This window comes from Lepidochelys kempii, chromosome 16 (genome assembly GCF_965140265.1).
Source record: "Lepidochelys kempii isolate rLepKem1 chromosome 16, rLepKem1.hap2, whole genome shotgun sequence".
NCBI classification, from domain to species: Eukaryota; Metazoa; Chordata; order Testudines; family Cheloniidae; genus Lepidochelys; species Lepidochelys kempii.
The window spans coordinates 11,676,019-11,691,058 of record NC_133271.1 but is presented as its reverse complement, the minus strand read 5'-3'; the positions used below and the strand labels follow the sequence as shown (position 1 = coordinate 11,691,058).

The 15,040-nt window shown below is 50.4% G+C and overlaps 1 protein-coding gene across 6 annotated transcripts in view; it reads left to right on the top strand.

The window, feature by feature from the left end:
- The window catches only part of WHRN (whirlin), a 113,403-nt gene that overhangs the window by 24,317 nt on the left and 74,046 nt on the right, over nt 1–15,040 (top strand). For 5 of the 6 annotated variants that reach the window (XM_073314071.1, XM_073314074.1, XM_073314073.1 and 2 more), the window contains exon 2: nt 9,518–9,733. The exons of the other annotated variant lie outside the window; for it this stretch is intronic. In XM_073314071.1, the coding sequence (XP_073170172.1) occupies nt 9,518–9,733 (216 nt within the window). The remainder of the gene's footprint in view (nt 1–9,517; nt 9,734–15,040) is intronic. 6 annotated transcript variants of the gene reach the window in all.

Here is a 15,040-nt window from a genome sequence, read left to right as displayed (position 1 = left end):
TTCTGATTCTGGAGTAACTTGGACCCTGTACTCACTTGTCTGACTCACAGTTGATACACCCAGGGCTTCGGGAGAGATTTTCTCCATTGCCCTGGTCTGTTCTGCTAATGTAACCACAAGAACACCCTTCCAGGTGTAGGTGCAACACTGGAGTGGCTCTTAGGAAATTTGGGTTCAACTTTCTGCTCCGCCATAGACTTGCTGTGTAACCTTGGGCAAGTCACTTTATCTCTCTGTGCCTCAGTTCCCCATCGGTAGCACAAGGATAATAATACATATTTTGTTCATCTTGTCTATTGAGATTGTAAACTTTGTCTATTCTGCCATCAGGAAGGGTGATTGGAGTACATGTAGGCATGCCCTAGCTAACTTCAGCGTAGCTAACTTGAACAGCAATAGGACCTGCCTAGGATCCTGGGTGCATCCTCGAGTGGTGTCTAACCTGTGCTGCTAGCAAATTACATCTCCTGATTACAGTGTAGACATACTCTAAGTGCTTTTGCAGCATCTTGTCCAGTGGAGCCCTGGTCTCACCTGGGGCCTCTAGGCATGACTGTAGCATAGAGCATAATAATCCAAGCTGCTCTGACTAATGCCTTTGTGTCCTAACATAGACATCTTGCTAAATGCATCTGGATCCTGTAGCACCTTACCCTACTCTTCCACTTTCGAGCCCTGTCTTAAGCAGGGAATTGGGCTGTGACTTGCCAGTGTGGACACATTTCTTTAGGGATTTAAGGAGGAGACCCCCCACAAACTATTTTGACTTGTGACCTATATAAAAAGATGGATTTGTCCCCAGAGATGAAACCCTACAGGGAAACTCATCTCAGGTGTAACTATTGACTGCAACAGAGCTGTGTCCAGGATTGAGTTTAGTCCCTGGTATATTTATACACTTGCAAAGTTACTATTGTTTATTAATAGGTGTATTTTATAGCTCCATACTGCAGATGGTTATGAGGCATTTCCAGGTAGAATATTTTGTGAAATAGCTGCATAAAAATGCTTTCCAAGTTGGCACAATCTAATGAATCAAAAAAATCCACTTTGATAAATATGTGCTTAAGCTCCTGTTGACTTCCTCTTGAGGACAGTGGGACTTCAGCACATGCGTAAAGTTAAGCACATGCCTATGTGCTTTCTTCAGTGAGAACCCCTATGGGTTTGTTTTCCAGGAGGAACAAAACCCACCACACCTTTTAATAGGATATGGTATTCTTCTCTTCCTTTCCTCAATGGGTGCATAGTGTGGCTGGACATTCTTAAACAGCCACCATGTTCTACTCCAGAGGTGGCTGCATTTCAGTGGTGCATGAAGTGAATTATTGCACTCACACAGTTACTCACATAAATATCAACACATTTAATACACGGCTTTGGGATCCTTCAGGCAGTATATAAATTTAGCTTCCTATTTTTCCAATGTCATGTGTTTCCATGAAAGGTTTATTGTTATAATGACCTTTAATTTTTGGAAGGGATATTAACCCAATAATGGCTGAATTTAAAATAAAGATTTGGCATGAGCCCACACATGTCAGGAGGCATCTCAGACAATCATTAACTCACCCCTTTGTCCTATGGCATTAGAAGAGTCTCTGTGTGTGATGGCAGGGTGCATAAAGCTGTACACCTGGTCCGATTGACAGATAAATAATCTCAACATCCAGAGCCATATTCTACCCTCAGTTGCACCCATGGACCCCCATGAATTGAATGGTGTCAGACAGGTGCACGTGAAAACAGAGATGCAGTTTTACCTGCAGAACAAAGCTCCATAGAGCTTGTGACGGGGGTTGGGACTCACCACTGCAGCACCTCCCGCTGGCACATCTGGGAATTAGCTCTGTCCTCTGCAGGGCATCCTCTGCTGGTGGTGTCCCATCCATCTCTCACCCTGCTGGCATCTGGACCCGCGTTGCTCCTTGCTCAGCAGCATCCTCTTCAGGACGCTGCCCTCTGGCAGTGCCCACTGCTCCAGTCTAGCCCCCTTCCATTATCAGCAGTCCACCATCTGCACCTGCTGTAGTGGCCAGCTGCAGCCTCAGAGTCTAGCCCTTTCATCACAGGGGCCAGCCACAGCCTGGACCAGGGCACACTCCTCTTCAGCCAGGTGTAGTACAAGGCGGAAGGGACCCAGGCCCACCTGCTACTCTGGGTCCCTACCCAGGGACCCTCTAGCAGCAGCCTCTCTGCCCTCCTTCTCTCTCCTTGCCCTGCTATTGTCCCTGGGCCACTTCCCCTTCAGCCCTATTCACCTGCCTGGCCCTGGCTAAGCCGGCAGCCTGGGGTTTTCCTTAGCTGGAGCTCCCCAGCTCCTTCTACCCTTCCCCAGCACTGCTCTGTCCAAGGTGTTACCTTTCAGCTCAGGACCCAGTCCTCCTCCCTTGACCACCAGGGACAGATTGCCCTACTCTTTGCTAGGCAGCCTTTATACAGGGCCTAGGCCAGCCCTGATTGGCTACCTCTCCCGCTGCCCTGATTAGCTCTCCCCAGGCCTTCTCTGATTGGCTGCTGCAGGTCTGCACAGCCTCTCTGGCCTGGTTCAGCCCTTCTTCTCAGGGTGTGGGGCACCGCCCCACCACAGAAATATTCAGGGTTCTTGCTAGGATTATTTGAACCCAGTCTGTAGACAGCATGGTCTAACAGAAGGGGCATCAAGCCAGGAGGCCAGGCTTCTATTCCCAGCTTGCCTAGTGACCTGTTGCGTGACCTTGGGCAATTTCCTGTCTCATTTTCCCCTCCCTCCCTTTGTCCATCTTGCCAATGTAGGTTATACCCTCGTTGAGGTCGGGACTGTCTCTTCACACATGTTTGCCCAGCCCCTAGTACAACAGGGTGCAGGAGGGGGCGGTGGTTTGCTATGAAGCTACTGCTACAGAAGGAGTGACGGGGGCTGCTGGAGTTGGGACTCCATCCCACTGAGGGCCTTAGGAGGTGTCCTGCCTGCCTCCAAGCTCACCAGATTATAGGCTGGGGTGGGAGCTGGGACCAGCTCAGAGGAAGAAATGTAGCTGGCAGGTAAATGTTATCTTTGCGGCAGAAAAGATCTAGTTTGGGTAGCTGGCATACGTGATTTCTAGCCACAGTTGATGGTGGTAGAGGGGGCTCGTTATCTGCTATTGCTGGTGATTAACTTCCCTGCCTGATGCTGCAGTTTGAAGTAAGTAACCAATTGTTTTTAAAAGCTGAGACAGGAGGATTTTGTGAGCGAAGGGCAAAGTTCCAGCAGCCCCTTTACTGTGAAGTTAAAGACAAATGGAGCCATTTCATCAGTATTCGAGTGGAAACTGCGCCGACATCCCATTAGATGTGGCTGCTTAGATGTAGCAAATGCAATGTCAGGATTACAGAGTCAATTTCTTTCCCTTATATTTGTTTCTAATTCTTTCTTTGTTGGAGCAAAAACCAACCCCAACTACCAACATAACTGGATACGTCACCTGCCCCCAGAGCTGGGATTTGTATGTCTTGGTGATTGCTTCCAGCGCATTCAAACCCCTGGCTGAGGGGTAGGAAGGATGGTCTAGTAGACAAGGTACTGGACTGGGACTCAAGTCTTGGGTTCAGTTCCTGCTCAGCCACAGACTGTCTGTGTGACCATGGGCAAGTCACTTAATCTATCCCGTGCCTCAGTTCTCCATCTGTAAAATGGGGATAACAGCACTGCCCTGCCTCACAGTGTTGGGTGTGTGAGAGAATAAACTGGAGATAAATGAGGACAGGATCCACTAGTCAGCTCTAATCCCTTTAAAATATGCCATCTTCTCACTTCCAGACCCTCGCTGCCTGGCAGGTCCTTGTCCTCTTCCTGCTCCTGGATCTCTCCTCTGCCTCCCATGCGAACTGTGGCCGTGGCTTTGGGCCATGCCAGGTGGGGCTGTATAACTGTCCCTGTGCTGGTCACTGCAGGGCACTTGTGTCAGGGTCCCATAATGCTGGGCTGTTCAGAGGGGCCCCTCTATTGATGGTGCACTGGGCAGGCAGCTGGCCCACAGCCCCTTTGTGCCAGCTGTGTTGGTGCAAAGGGCGGTGAGCCCGGCAGAGCCAGATCCTGGGGAATTCCCCCAGTGTCGGGCAGATCCTTACACAGACAGCACAAGGGTTCCCAGCAGTCCCTGGCAGCGGTGGAGCGGAGGAACCACAGGCATGGTCGGTGAACTGCTATATAACAGCCGCTTGTGGCCATGAGCGGCCGGGTACGATAGGGCCGCCCGAGGCTCCAGAATAAGGAAGGAGCAAAGGTGGCTTGAGGCATCCTCAGGCCCTGTGCTTGTTTCAGCTCAGTCACATAGATGAATTGGGTCCCACAGCCGCCATGCTGGCATGGCCTATTCCATTGGGAGAGCTGCTTTGGAAAGCCGCCTGCAGGGGCCTGGTGACAGACCGTGCCTCCGTTTCCACTCCCTGCCGCTGCCTTGCAGGTCTCTGTGTTCACTTTCAAAGCCTCCCAGAGTTTCTGCTGCCAGCTTCATACATAAAACATCTGGCCGTTAATTGAGATTCCATTTCCCCGGCAGGGCGGTCAGAGGAACACAAGGGGGACCTTAAAAGTACCTTATAAATCTCCAGCCGCTCAGCCTCTCAAACTGTTTACCGAGCTTTCCGAGAGCAGCTCCCCTGGTGTTCCGACTCTGCCAGGGGCTGACAGGTAGTTCAGAAGGAAAGGAAGAGCCACCCCTCCGCTCATCTCCTCCCACCGGCAATGGTCATGATTGTTCCTCCCCACAGGCTCCCATCCCGGTTCCCCCACTGCCTTTTCTGGCATTTTTATCTCCTACATGTGTTGCAATGTCACGGCTGTATGGGCTCGTGTCAGACCAAGGCCAGGCGTGGTGCGGCTGGGAACCTGACCGAGGTCACGCCAATGGTTGGGCAAGCTTTCTCAGGCGAGCTCAGGTTCTCTCTAGCCTCACTGTTGCCAGGCAGGATCTGCCACGTGACAAATCAGGGGTTAACTTCAGCTTAGCTCCCCGCTTCCTTTGCACAGGCGATTAGAGGAAGGACTGGGGAAGGATTCATCCCTGCACCAGCTTGCACTAATTCTGGGTATGAAGCTTGGCTATCAGTGCTGGTTAGGGTGCTGGGGAATCAGGCCCTTTGGGATGGATGCTTAGGAGACAGATGGAGAAGAATGCACTGGGGAACAGTGGGCTGCACAGCCAGGGTCATCAGTCTGAGCTGACCCTCCGGTGAGGAGTTTTTCTCTTTATTAACATTAAGTAACAGTAGCACCTAGAAACCAAGTTCAAGGCCCCATGGCGCTTGGCTCTGGGGTAACAAATATGTGCTAGGGGCTATATGAACACCGAATAAGAGACAATCTCTGGCTGCCCCTACGGGTATGTCTACACTGCACCCTAAACCCGTGCTGACTCAGGTCAGCAAGCACTCAGGACCTGAATCCTAAGACCCTGCTAGGGCAGTGGGTGAGAGCCCGAGTCCTTCTGTGACTCCGGTCCAAGCCTTGTTTTCAGTGTGGACATCTCTCAAGCTGCAGACCAGAGTCAGAAAGTCTGTGGAGTGCAGTGTGGACAGCACGGCTGTGTGAGACCCAGTTCGAGTTTACGCTCTAATATATCAGAGAGACAAAGGTGGGAGGGGAAAACGGGGTGGGGGGGGTGAAGCCATTAGCCAGTCATGCAGTAGAGCAGGGAACAGAACGCAGGTCTCCTGACTCCCAACCTGGTGGCCTGTCCACTAGACAAAACCACCTCTGCTTGTTTTCCTGCTCTTTTGCATTTATTTGTGATTACTTGGTATAGTCCTCTGCAAGGAAAAGACTTTGCTGGCCGTGGCTTGTTGTCTCTCCTGAAATGAACAGTGTTCTGTAGAATATAGAAATGCAACAGGGTTCTAAAGAAATTGCTCTAAAACCCTGTAGCATTTAATAGAGAACACGACCCTTTCTGTAGGTTGTTTCGACACACGCTGTAGGACTGAAGAGCAGGGCAATAATTCTTATGTTTTATAGGTTGGTTAAAAAAATGATTGACAGTCTCATTTTCTGTTACATTCTCTGTTTTAGGGCTGTTATCTTAGCGTTTTTATACTGCTTCCCATCACTGTAGGCTGAGTGCTATGGGGTTTTTTCCATGCATCCTTCACATTCTGAGTCTTTGCGGCATGTTTTCAGGGCCTCCGTAACCCATCTGGGGCTTGCTGGTTTCAGAGCTTTGTTACTGGTTAGTAGAGGGGGAAAGTGGATCTGCAGCCTGGGCTCTGAGACCCTCCCCCTTCACTGGGTTTCAGAGCCTTGGCCCCTCCCCAAGCAGGAGCAGCTACACCGCTCCTTTTAGCCCATAGCACAAACCTGAGTCAGTTGACCTGGGCTCCGCAACTTGCTGCCGAGGGGTGTGTGTGTGTTTTGTTTTGTTTCGTTTGGGGGTTTTTGCAGTGTAGATACCCCAGATGTACAGTACCTTCCCTCTTAACTTGTGTAAATTTGATTTTAAACATTAACTTTAATAAAATTTTTAAATCTGTTCTCTTGGTCTTCTGGCTTGGATGTTAGCTCATACAGAACAGATCAACTAGTTCATGAGCCACATTAATTAGCTGATGCTTGTACAATACTATACAGCTGTCAGGTATTATTTTTGATTATATTCCTTGCTCGGGACAGGGCACTCACTGCTAAGGCAAAGCCAGGGTGGATTCATGTTTGGACCCTCAGCTCTCTCAGTAGGTATCTGTCGGGGTGGTACAGTCCCTGAGCAGACTGCTGGCTTTAGAAGTCACTGCCGTTGATCCAAGGGCGTGCATTGTTTTTAAAGACTTCCTGTCACAGGGTAGCTCCCTACTGGGTGTTGGGAAGTGGGCGGGCACAAAAGCTCCACCCCATCACAGGGTAGCTTGTCTCTGTGGATAGCCTGAGCCCAGTGCCCCAGACTGGAGCATGTGAGCCTAATCCAGCTAATTAAGGAGGGCTGTGTTACACCTGGGTCCATGAATGGCTGCTAGGAGGCAGCTGAGAGGAGGACTGAGATAAACAAAGCCCTGGGCTACAAAGGCCAATTCCTGTGGGGAGTCCCTGGAGCAAGGGAGGGCTTAGAGAAGCAGCCCTGGGACTGCTGCTCCAAGGCTGAGGCTCGGAAGCTGCCAGCAGCTGGAGACCCCTGGGAGGGGTGGCCCTGAAGCCTGGGGCCAGGTGCTGGCTTAAGGCTGCTCTCTGGTTGTTTGTTTAACCTTTGCTGTAAAAGAATAAACCTTCTTAACTGGGACTGAGAGTGGCAGCACGTGTCTGGAGTGGGGTTGCAGTGGTGGCCAATCTCAGTGACACTTCCCTTAAACTCCCTGAGTGGGCTGGAGGTAACTTGAAGGCAATGGCTACCATGGTGAAGCTTGGGAATCGGGGAATGGGTGATGTGCTGGATCCAGGGCTTCCTCTCTGCAGTCGATATGGGGATCTGCTTGCAGGGGGAGCATCGGAACTGCCCCACCAGATCAGTGCAGGTGTCTATCTAATTCCATTTCCTGGATCTGAGAGCAGCCAACACCAGTACCTCTTGGCAAGTCCCCACCCCAGGCATGGTGCTTCAGTTAGTTTCACCAGGAGACTTGGCCCCCAAACACGGGTGGAAGAACCAGGAGGAGGGTGGGGGCGAGCATCCCAGTCACAGAAACATTGTTGGGGGAGGAGTGATCTATTTTTTTTCTGCCCCCACAATATGTCCTCTGAACCTGGAGAGTGTCTCTGCTGGTCTAACTCCCTCAACACCTGGAAGTGGGGGCCTGGAGCTGGGCTGGGCAGGGAAGGGGCAGCCAGGCAGATCTGTGCCATTTTGGGCTGGTGGGAAGGCTGTCTCCCCTGGGTGGGGGCGGCTGCCGCTACCAGCTGCACGAAAGCAGCAGCGGGATCTGGGCAGGCAGCTGCTGTGAGTGCCTGGGGCTGGGGTGTGGGGATACCTTGAAGCTCCAGGTGCCCTGACTGGTCCCCTTCCTCAGTCTGCTGTGCATCTCTGGGGCCAAGGCAAATGCCTGCCCCACCAGCTGCCCCCAGCCCTGCTGCTGCCCCAAGCACTGCCCAAACCCCTTCTACGCCCTGGGCTCCTTGGCACACGCTCCCTGCCACCCATTCAAGGTGAGCATGTGCTGTGTCTGCCCCACAGGCATATGTATGTTAAACCAGCAACGCAGCCACTGGCCGCTTGTGAACGCTGAGCTGCCTCGCTGTTACTGAGCCCTGTGAGCAGCTGGTCGAGCTCCCTAGCGTTAATTACATGAGATTTAACTACAGAACGTCCGTCGGCCCTTTGCAGTACCTGCCAGAGGGGAAACAGACCCCGCTGGATCTCCTGGTCCCCTCAGGATGGGGTGGAGGTTTTTTAACTAATTATTGCACATGTTAATTGACTATTTGTGCTTGGGAGGCGTACGGTAATGAATGGCACCTGAGACTGAGGTTCTCATTTATGGGCCTGGTCCAAAGCCCAGTGAAGTCAATGGGAATCTTTCCCATTGTCTTCAATGGCCTGGGCAGAGGCAGGGCAGGTTTCCACAAGCGCCAGTCCCTGTCGATCATGTCGTCCTGTCCTGGTCTGGCGTTCTTTCCCAAGGAGGAGAAATGGCTCCGTCTCCAGACCTGGGTCAGTCCTAGGCTGCTCCTGAGCAGCAGAGATCCCCTGTCCTGGACGACTGGAGGAGTCCTGCGGTTGGGATGTGGTGAGGATGGTGTGGGGAATTTGGGGTGAGCAGGCCTGGGGAATTGCCATACCCATGGTCCCTGTCCCCTGAGAGCCTGGCTCTGGCAAAGACCAGACCCAGCCGCTTCAGAGGAAGGTGCAAGAAAAGAAAACCCCTTGTGCATGAGTATGGAATAGCCTGCCTATCAGAGGAGCTGCTTCCTAACCCCATGCTGTAGGGGTTGGATTATGCCCAGAGACATGGAAATATATCTCCTCTAAAGCATTTGCACCCTGCCTAATGTAACTCTGGATAACAGTGTGTGGCTGCTCCTCAAATATGGCAAGAGCATACAGTAGATCCGGATGCAAATATTGCAGAGGAAGGATGGTCCAGTGGTTAGGGCACTTGTCTGCAACTCAGGAGACCCATCTGGTACTCACAGTTACATTAGACAGAATACAGCATCCTGCCCATGTGAGATCATTCTCAATCCCCTGGTGCTTTGCATAAGAATTAGAGTTAACTCCAGTGTCCTATCCTCATTCCAACATGCTTCCCTCTGACCCTGCTGCAGTTTCAAGTTGTTATGAGCTCTTCTTTGCCGCTTGTCCTATAGGGACAATGTGGACTGTTAAACAGCTGTTGTGATCTACCCCGGAAGTGGCTGCATTTCAGCAGAGGGTTCAGAGATCCTGAGTTCTGTATCAGTTTCATGGATTTGTGAGGCTTGCTCCATCCATGTTTGTAAAGTTCTTGGAGATCACCAGATGAACGGTTCCATAGAAAAGCAAAGCTTTGGCATTATTGAAATTCCATTAGCGTTAATTGCTGTTCTTTCCCTTGGGCTCTGGAATTAATTCCCTTTTTCTCCCGGACTGTCTCACAGGCTCTGAAAGGCTCCAAGAAGCTGAACCTGTCAGTTCATTCAGTTGGGCGGATCCCTGGGGGCTATGTCACCAATCACATTTACACCTGGGTGGATCCCCAGGGGCGGAGCGCATCCCCGCCCATGGGCCTGCCTCAGCACCAGAGCAGCTTCCTGCGGAAGGACGGCGAGAAGAGGAGTCACCTGCAGCTTCTGCAAGAGGGGGATGAGAAAAAGGTGAGTGTGGGGGAGAAAGTCAAAGCCCTGGGGCCTCATCTCCTCTTGTCATGGAAGTTCAAGCCCCCTCCACTCTGTCATTCCATCTTCCATCAGTTCTTACAAGAACAAGGGCTGGCCCTTTGCTTCTCTAGGTCCTGTGCCATTGCCCTGTACCAGGCATAGTGCAGAATGCTTCCAAGGTGTTTTGCATTCACTTTGCAGTGGTACAAATGACTACAGAAGTGGGCAGGGTGATGGAGAAGAGGACCCCCAGGTCTCTGATCCATTCCCCAAATTCACAGCTTTGTTCTCTTGACTCTCCAGGTGATGCCCAGAAAACACCTCTGTGTGATTTTTCTGTCTAGATTTTAGTTTCAGCTCCATCTTCTAAGTCCTTGAAATGGCAGAATCCTGCAGAACTGAATGGGAATGAAGCCAGCAAGGCCCTGACAAAATATAACCAGGTTCAATAGAATGGAATAGAAAATGAGGCCCTTCTTACAGGCTTTTAGAATCAGAGGTGGTTTTGAACATCAAAGCGCCAACACCCTTCCTGAACTGGAGATGGAAACAAGGCTCTTTCAGATGCAAATAGAACTGTCAGTGGCACTTGCAGCTGGGAAGCAGTTGATCAGACCAGAACCTGTTTCTGTGACGTTTCCCGTGCTGACCATTAACTCTGATGTTAATAACAAATCTGATTAATAGGAAAAAATCCACACTGGCCTCTCTTGTGGTGGTTTGGGGCATGGTTCTGCTGCTGGTTGTATAGCAAAAGGACTTATTGCTGCTTTCCTTCCATCTTGGATCCTTCTTGGGGGTTTTTCACCATTTAATTTTGGGCCAAATGCCAAAACCTTGGGGGGGGGGGGGCTTCAGTGGGAGTCTTGCCTGGATAAAGGCTGGAAAAGCCTGAGTAAGAACTTCAGGATTTTTCTCTCCAAATAGCACCTCTCATCTGCTTTTCTTCTCCATCAAGGGATGTGGGTTTAGGACTCTGTGGCGAGACGCAGGGTTATTTGGCTGAGTCACATGACAGCCAGATATGAGGAGGCTCATAAACTCCCATCCAGGGTCATGGCTCTTAGAGGGAATTGGGGACAAACATAGAAGATCTAGGAAGAAGCCAAGCAAAGGCTTGTAACTTAACCATAATTCCCAGGAAGGGGTGAATTTTGGACACAACTTTGATGCATGGGTGTGAGTGGAGAGAGCAGGGGAGGAAGGGAAATTGACTTATTCCAAACTTCCTTTCCTCTTTCACACCTTTGTATTTTTCCTCTTTCTCTCACTTAATCCTACTTCTTCTCTCATCCTTTTTGCTCCTCTACTTCTCTTCCTCTCTCGTCCAGCTCCCAGACAGTCCTCAAAACAGAAAGCATAGGAGTCAGGGCTTGGTGGGGGGAAAGTGTATCGACCCAACTTGGTTTTGCCTTCATTGTCTATCTTTTCTGGTGTAAAAAAAAAAGTATTTAGTGGCTGAGATTTGAAATAATGCTTTGTGCTTCCATAGCGCCTTACAGATAAAGGTCTCAAAACACTTTACGAGCCAGAAACCTCATGGCTCCCCTCTGAAGGAGGTATTCTATCCACTTTGCAGATGGGGAAACAGAGGCACAGTGAGATGGAGTGGCTTGCGCAAGGACTCGCAGCAGGACAGCAACTGGTCCAACTACTGTTGACTTTAATGGCCGTTGGATCAGGCTCCTAGCAAAGCTGGGAACAGAGACAGACTATCCTGGGTCCACGCCCTCTTGAAACGAGAAATGTTTGAAAGGAAGCCAATGTTGGATGCACATGTGCAGAACTAACTGGTCCCAGGGGAGTCAGATGTTTCCTCTCCATCCTTCTGAGTCTCAGGAGACGTGTAAGCCATGTCCCCCTCTAGAGCGTTAGGCCAGCGGCAGATCAATGAACCTGCTATAGCCTGGGCTAAGAAGTGGCTGACTTAGCTCAGGCAGTAGAGGCTTGCGCATTAAGATCCAGAGGTCCCAGCTTTGATCCCCATTAACACCGACCCACCCAGGGGCATCGGCGTTACCCATGGAAGAAAGCTGGTGAAGCATTGCCATCTTCAGTTTGCTGGGACTGTGGTGCTCAGACACTACAATGATGTTGAGGGACATATATGTGGCTGGACAGACATAGAGATGAGTATCTTTCTATTAGATAGGACTACCTATCCAGCTACGGTATCTATCGATGTCAGTGCATGGGAGACCCATTCACTCTGTGACCCGTGGAAGCATCGTTAATTGTGGAGCAACTCTAAGGCTATGTCTACACTGCAAAGAAAAACCCACGAAGATTTGTCTCATAGCCTGGGTCACCTGACTGGGGTTGTCGGACTAAAAAGAGCAGTGCGGATGTTCCAGAGCCCGGGCTGCAGCTGGAGTGAGAAGCGAGTGAGGGAGGGAGGGTCTCAGCGACCAGGCCCCAGCCCAAAGGGGAATGTCTACAGAGTTATTTTCAGCCCCAAAAGCCTGAGTCAATTGACCCAGCTCTGAGACCCAGTGCTGCTTGGGCCTTGATAGGCCTCTAACCAGTCAGGCTGAGGTTTCTAACCACTCAGGCTGAGAAGAGGCACCTGTGAGCTAGCTCCTCTCCTGGTGGTGGCAAAGAAAAATCTGTGAAGGGACAAGATGTTTTGCTTCACTGATGAAATAGGCTGGCCCCAAGGGAGAAGGGAACTGTTATTTTCATATAAGGAGAAGAGAAAACCAGCCATTGTGGAGGGAGATTGGTTTGGTCGTGTCCCTCCTCCCTGCTTTGTGTCACCTTCATGTGGATCCAAGGGGGTGGCCCTGGGTTCTTTGAAGTCGGAGCCTGGAAGTGTTTCTCATGCATGTCACTTTCCTCTTGCCTTTCCTTTCTCTTTCTTCTTCTTCCTTTTGTATGAACACAAAATGCTCAGAAGGCCGGAGCCCTCCGTGCCTGCTGTCTCTGAGCCTGGCCCGCTGCTGTGCGAGACTACAGGCTAAAAGTGCCGAAGGAAGGGGGTGGGGCTCCTTTTCCCCCAAAGCTCTCCAGCTTTTCAGTGCCTGCCTTGCAAGCCAACCCTTTCATGCTTTTTAGCACCAGTGTGCAGAGTATGGTATGTCCGTTATGCTGTCTTCTGAGCGAAGCAGAAAAATCCGCTCCTGAAGCCTCATCAGTATGTGGAGCGGAAGAAAGCCCTGGGCCATAGCATGCTTTATTTTATTCAGTGCTGCCCGGCAGGCTGATTACCGAGAGGTGCCTCGCTCTGCCAGACGGCACTATATCGATCAATAGCCACGGTTGGGAGCGAAGGGGAGTGCGACCTTACAAGAGAATTTGCGGAGGCTGTTTTGGCGTGTTTGGGGGATAACATTTGTCCTAGGGTGCACTTAAGGGATGAATTATCCAAGTCATTTTGCCCTGATTTAGCGCGCACCACAGAGCTCTCAAAACATGTCCCAGACTGCAGGACCTGATCCCGAAAGGTACTAAGCACCCGGAACTCCCATCAATTTCAACAGGAGCCACTGGCTTTCAGCTACTCCCCTTGGGATCAGGCCCTAACCCACGCTGTGCCTCTGCCTTTCATATGAATGTGGCTATCCTGCTTAGAAATGTCATTAAATGCACCATGTCCCTGGATAGCTCAGCACTGCCAGGCAGGAGTGACAGAAGCCCAGGGTGGTGTCTGATATCTAGCCAGCTTTAAAATCCTTGGAAAGGGTTGGAGATCCCCCGCCCCGCTTCCATTTCTAATTAGCCTGGATGTCTGGGAATAAATACTCAGACGTCTTGAATGAGTGGCATTTGAAAGAGAAGAACAGTTCAGAGATCTGAATTCAGCCCTAGACCTGGGGATAGATCTGACGCAAAACAGAAGGTTAACTGGAGAGGGAGGGGGTGTAGCTAAATATAGGAATGATGCTCCTGTAGTTTTCTCTTCTTGCAAGGTTAAACTCAAGGTCCAAGCAGGCATCGCACACCTGTCGGGGTAGAAATGTTCCCAGCCAGCTTTCTTCCCTGGCACTTCTGTTCTGTGTGCCCGGCAGGAAGCTGTCTGTAGCACTGTTTAACAAGCTCATTTATCTGTAGGTGAGAGCGTTCATTATAAGGAAGGCTTGAAATGGAAACAGCTGCTATTGGGGGGGTGGGAGCATTGTAACCAATCTGGGGAGAGGCAGGAATGCGTGTGTCTGAGAGAGAGAGAGGGTGATGGGGTCAAAGGTATGGAGAAGGATGGTTTTGTGCGTGCATGTGCCCCCATTTGTGCAAATTATGTTGCAGTCAAGACAGGCGAGAAGCCCAGCTTTAGAGGAGCTGTATGAGGAGTTGAACATCTGCCCTCAACTTCCCAAAAAGAAAATATAAGTGATGGTTCGGACAAAAAACAAAAGGAAGAAAGACCGAGTGGACACTTCATTTATGAAGGATGCAAGGGGCAGGCTGCTAGTACGTACCTGATAGCAAGAATATTATGAGGGTCTGCTTAGTGATGAGAACCATTCATGTGCCACACTGCCATTGTGTGAACCAGCAATCCTGGCTTTTCATGACCTGTGGAAGGCAGAGGTCAAGGCTGCATTGCTGAAGATGGCACCTAGAAAAGCAGCAAGTCCGGACAAAGTCACAGCAGAAATGATCAAAGCCTTGAAAGAGTTTGATATATGCTGGCTCACGTGAGTCCCATGCATAGTCTGAAAAGAGGAGAAAATGCCCAGAGCACGGAGAAAGTCCATACTGGTACCAATAGACAAACGAAAAGGTGGTGTACACAACTGTTCAAAGTACCGAGGAATTAAGTTGCTGTCCTACAGCTTGAAATGGAGAATCCTAGTTTGTTGCATTTGCCAAATAGCAGAGCCCATTTTAGGAAAGGAGTAGTTTGGCTTTAGGAAAGGAAAAGGGACAATAGACGGTACGTTCATTGCTAGATAGTTGGTGGCAAATGGGAGGGGAACACTGAGTACAGTCGCTGTTTTCCTGAACGTGGAGAAAGCCTTAGACAAAGTACATAGGTGACTGCTAGTGTCCCTGCGATGATTCTGTGGGGCTCTGGAGGACCTTGTCCAGATGGTGATGGGTTTGTAGGGCGGTTCCATGGCAAAGGTGTAGATGCCCTTTGGTGTAACAGCGGGTTTTGTGGTGAAGGTTTGTCTCCACCAGGGATCAGCACTTAGTCCATTACTATTCAGAATTGTGATGGACTGCATAAGTAAGCAAATACAAATAGAAAATGGTATGAAGTTGATCTATGCAGACAATATTGAGCGGACCACTGATAGTGAGGAAGAATTGGTCCAGGCAATTGATATCTGGAACAGGGAACTAAATGAAGGCCTCAAAAGG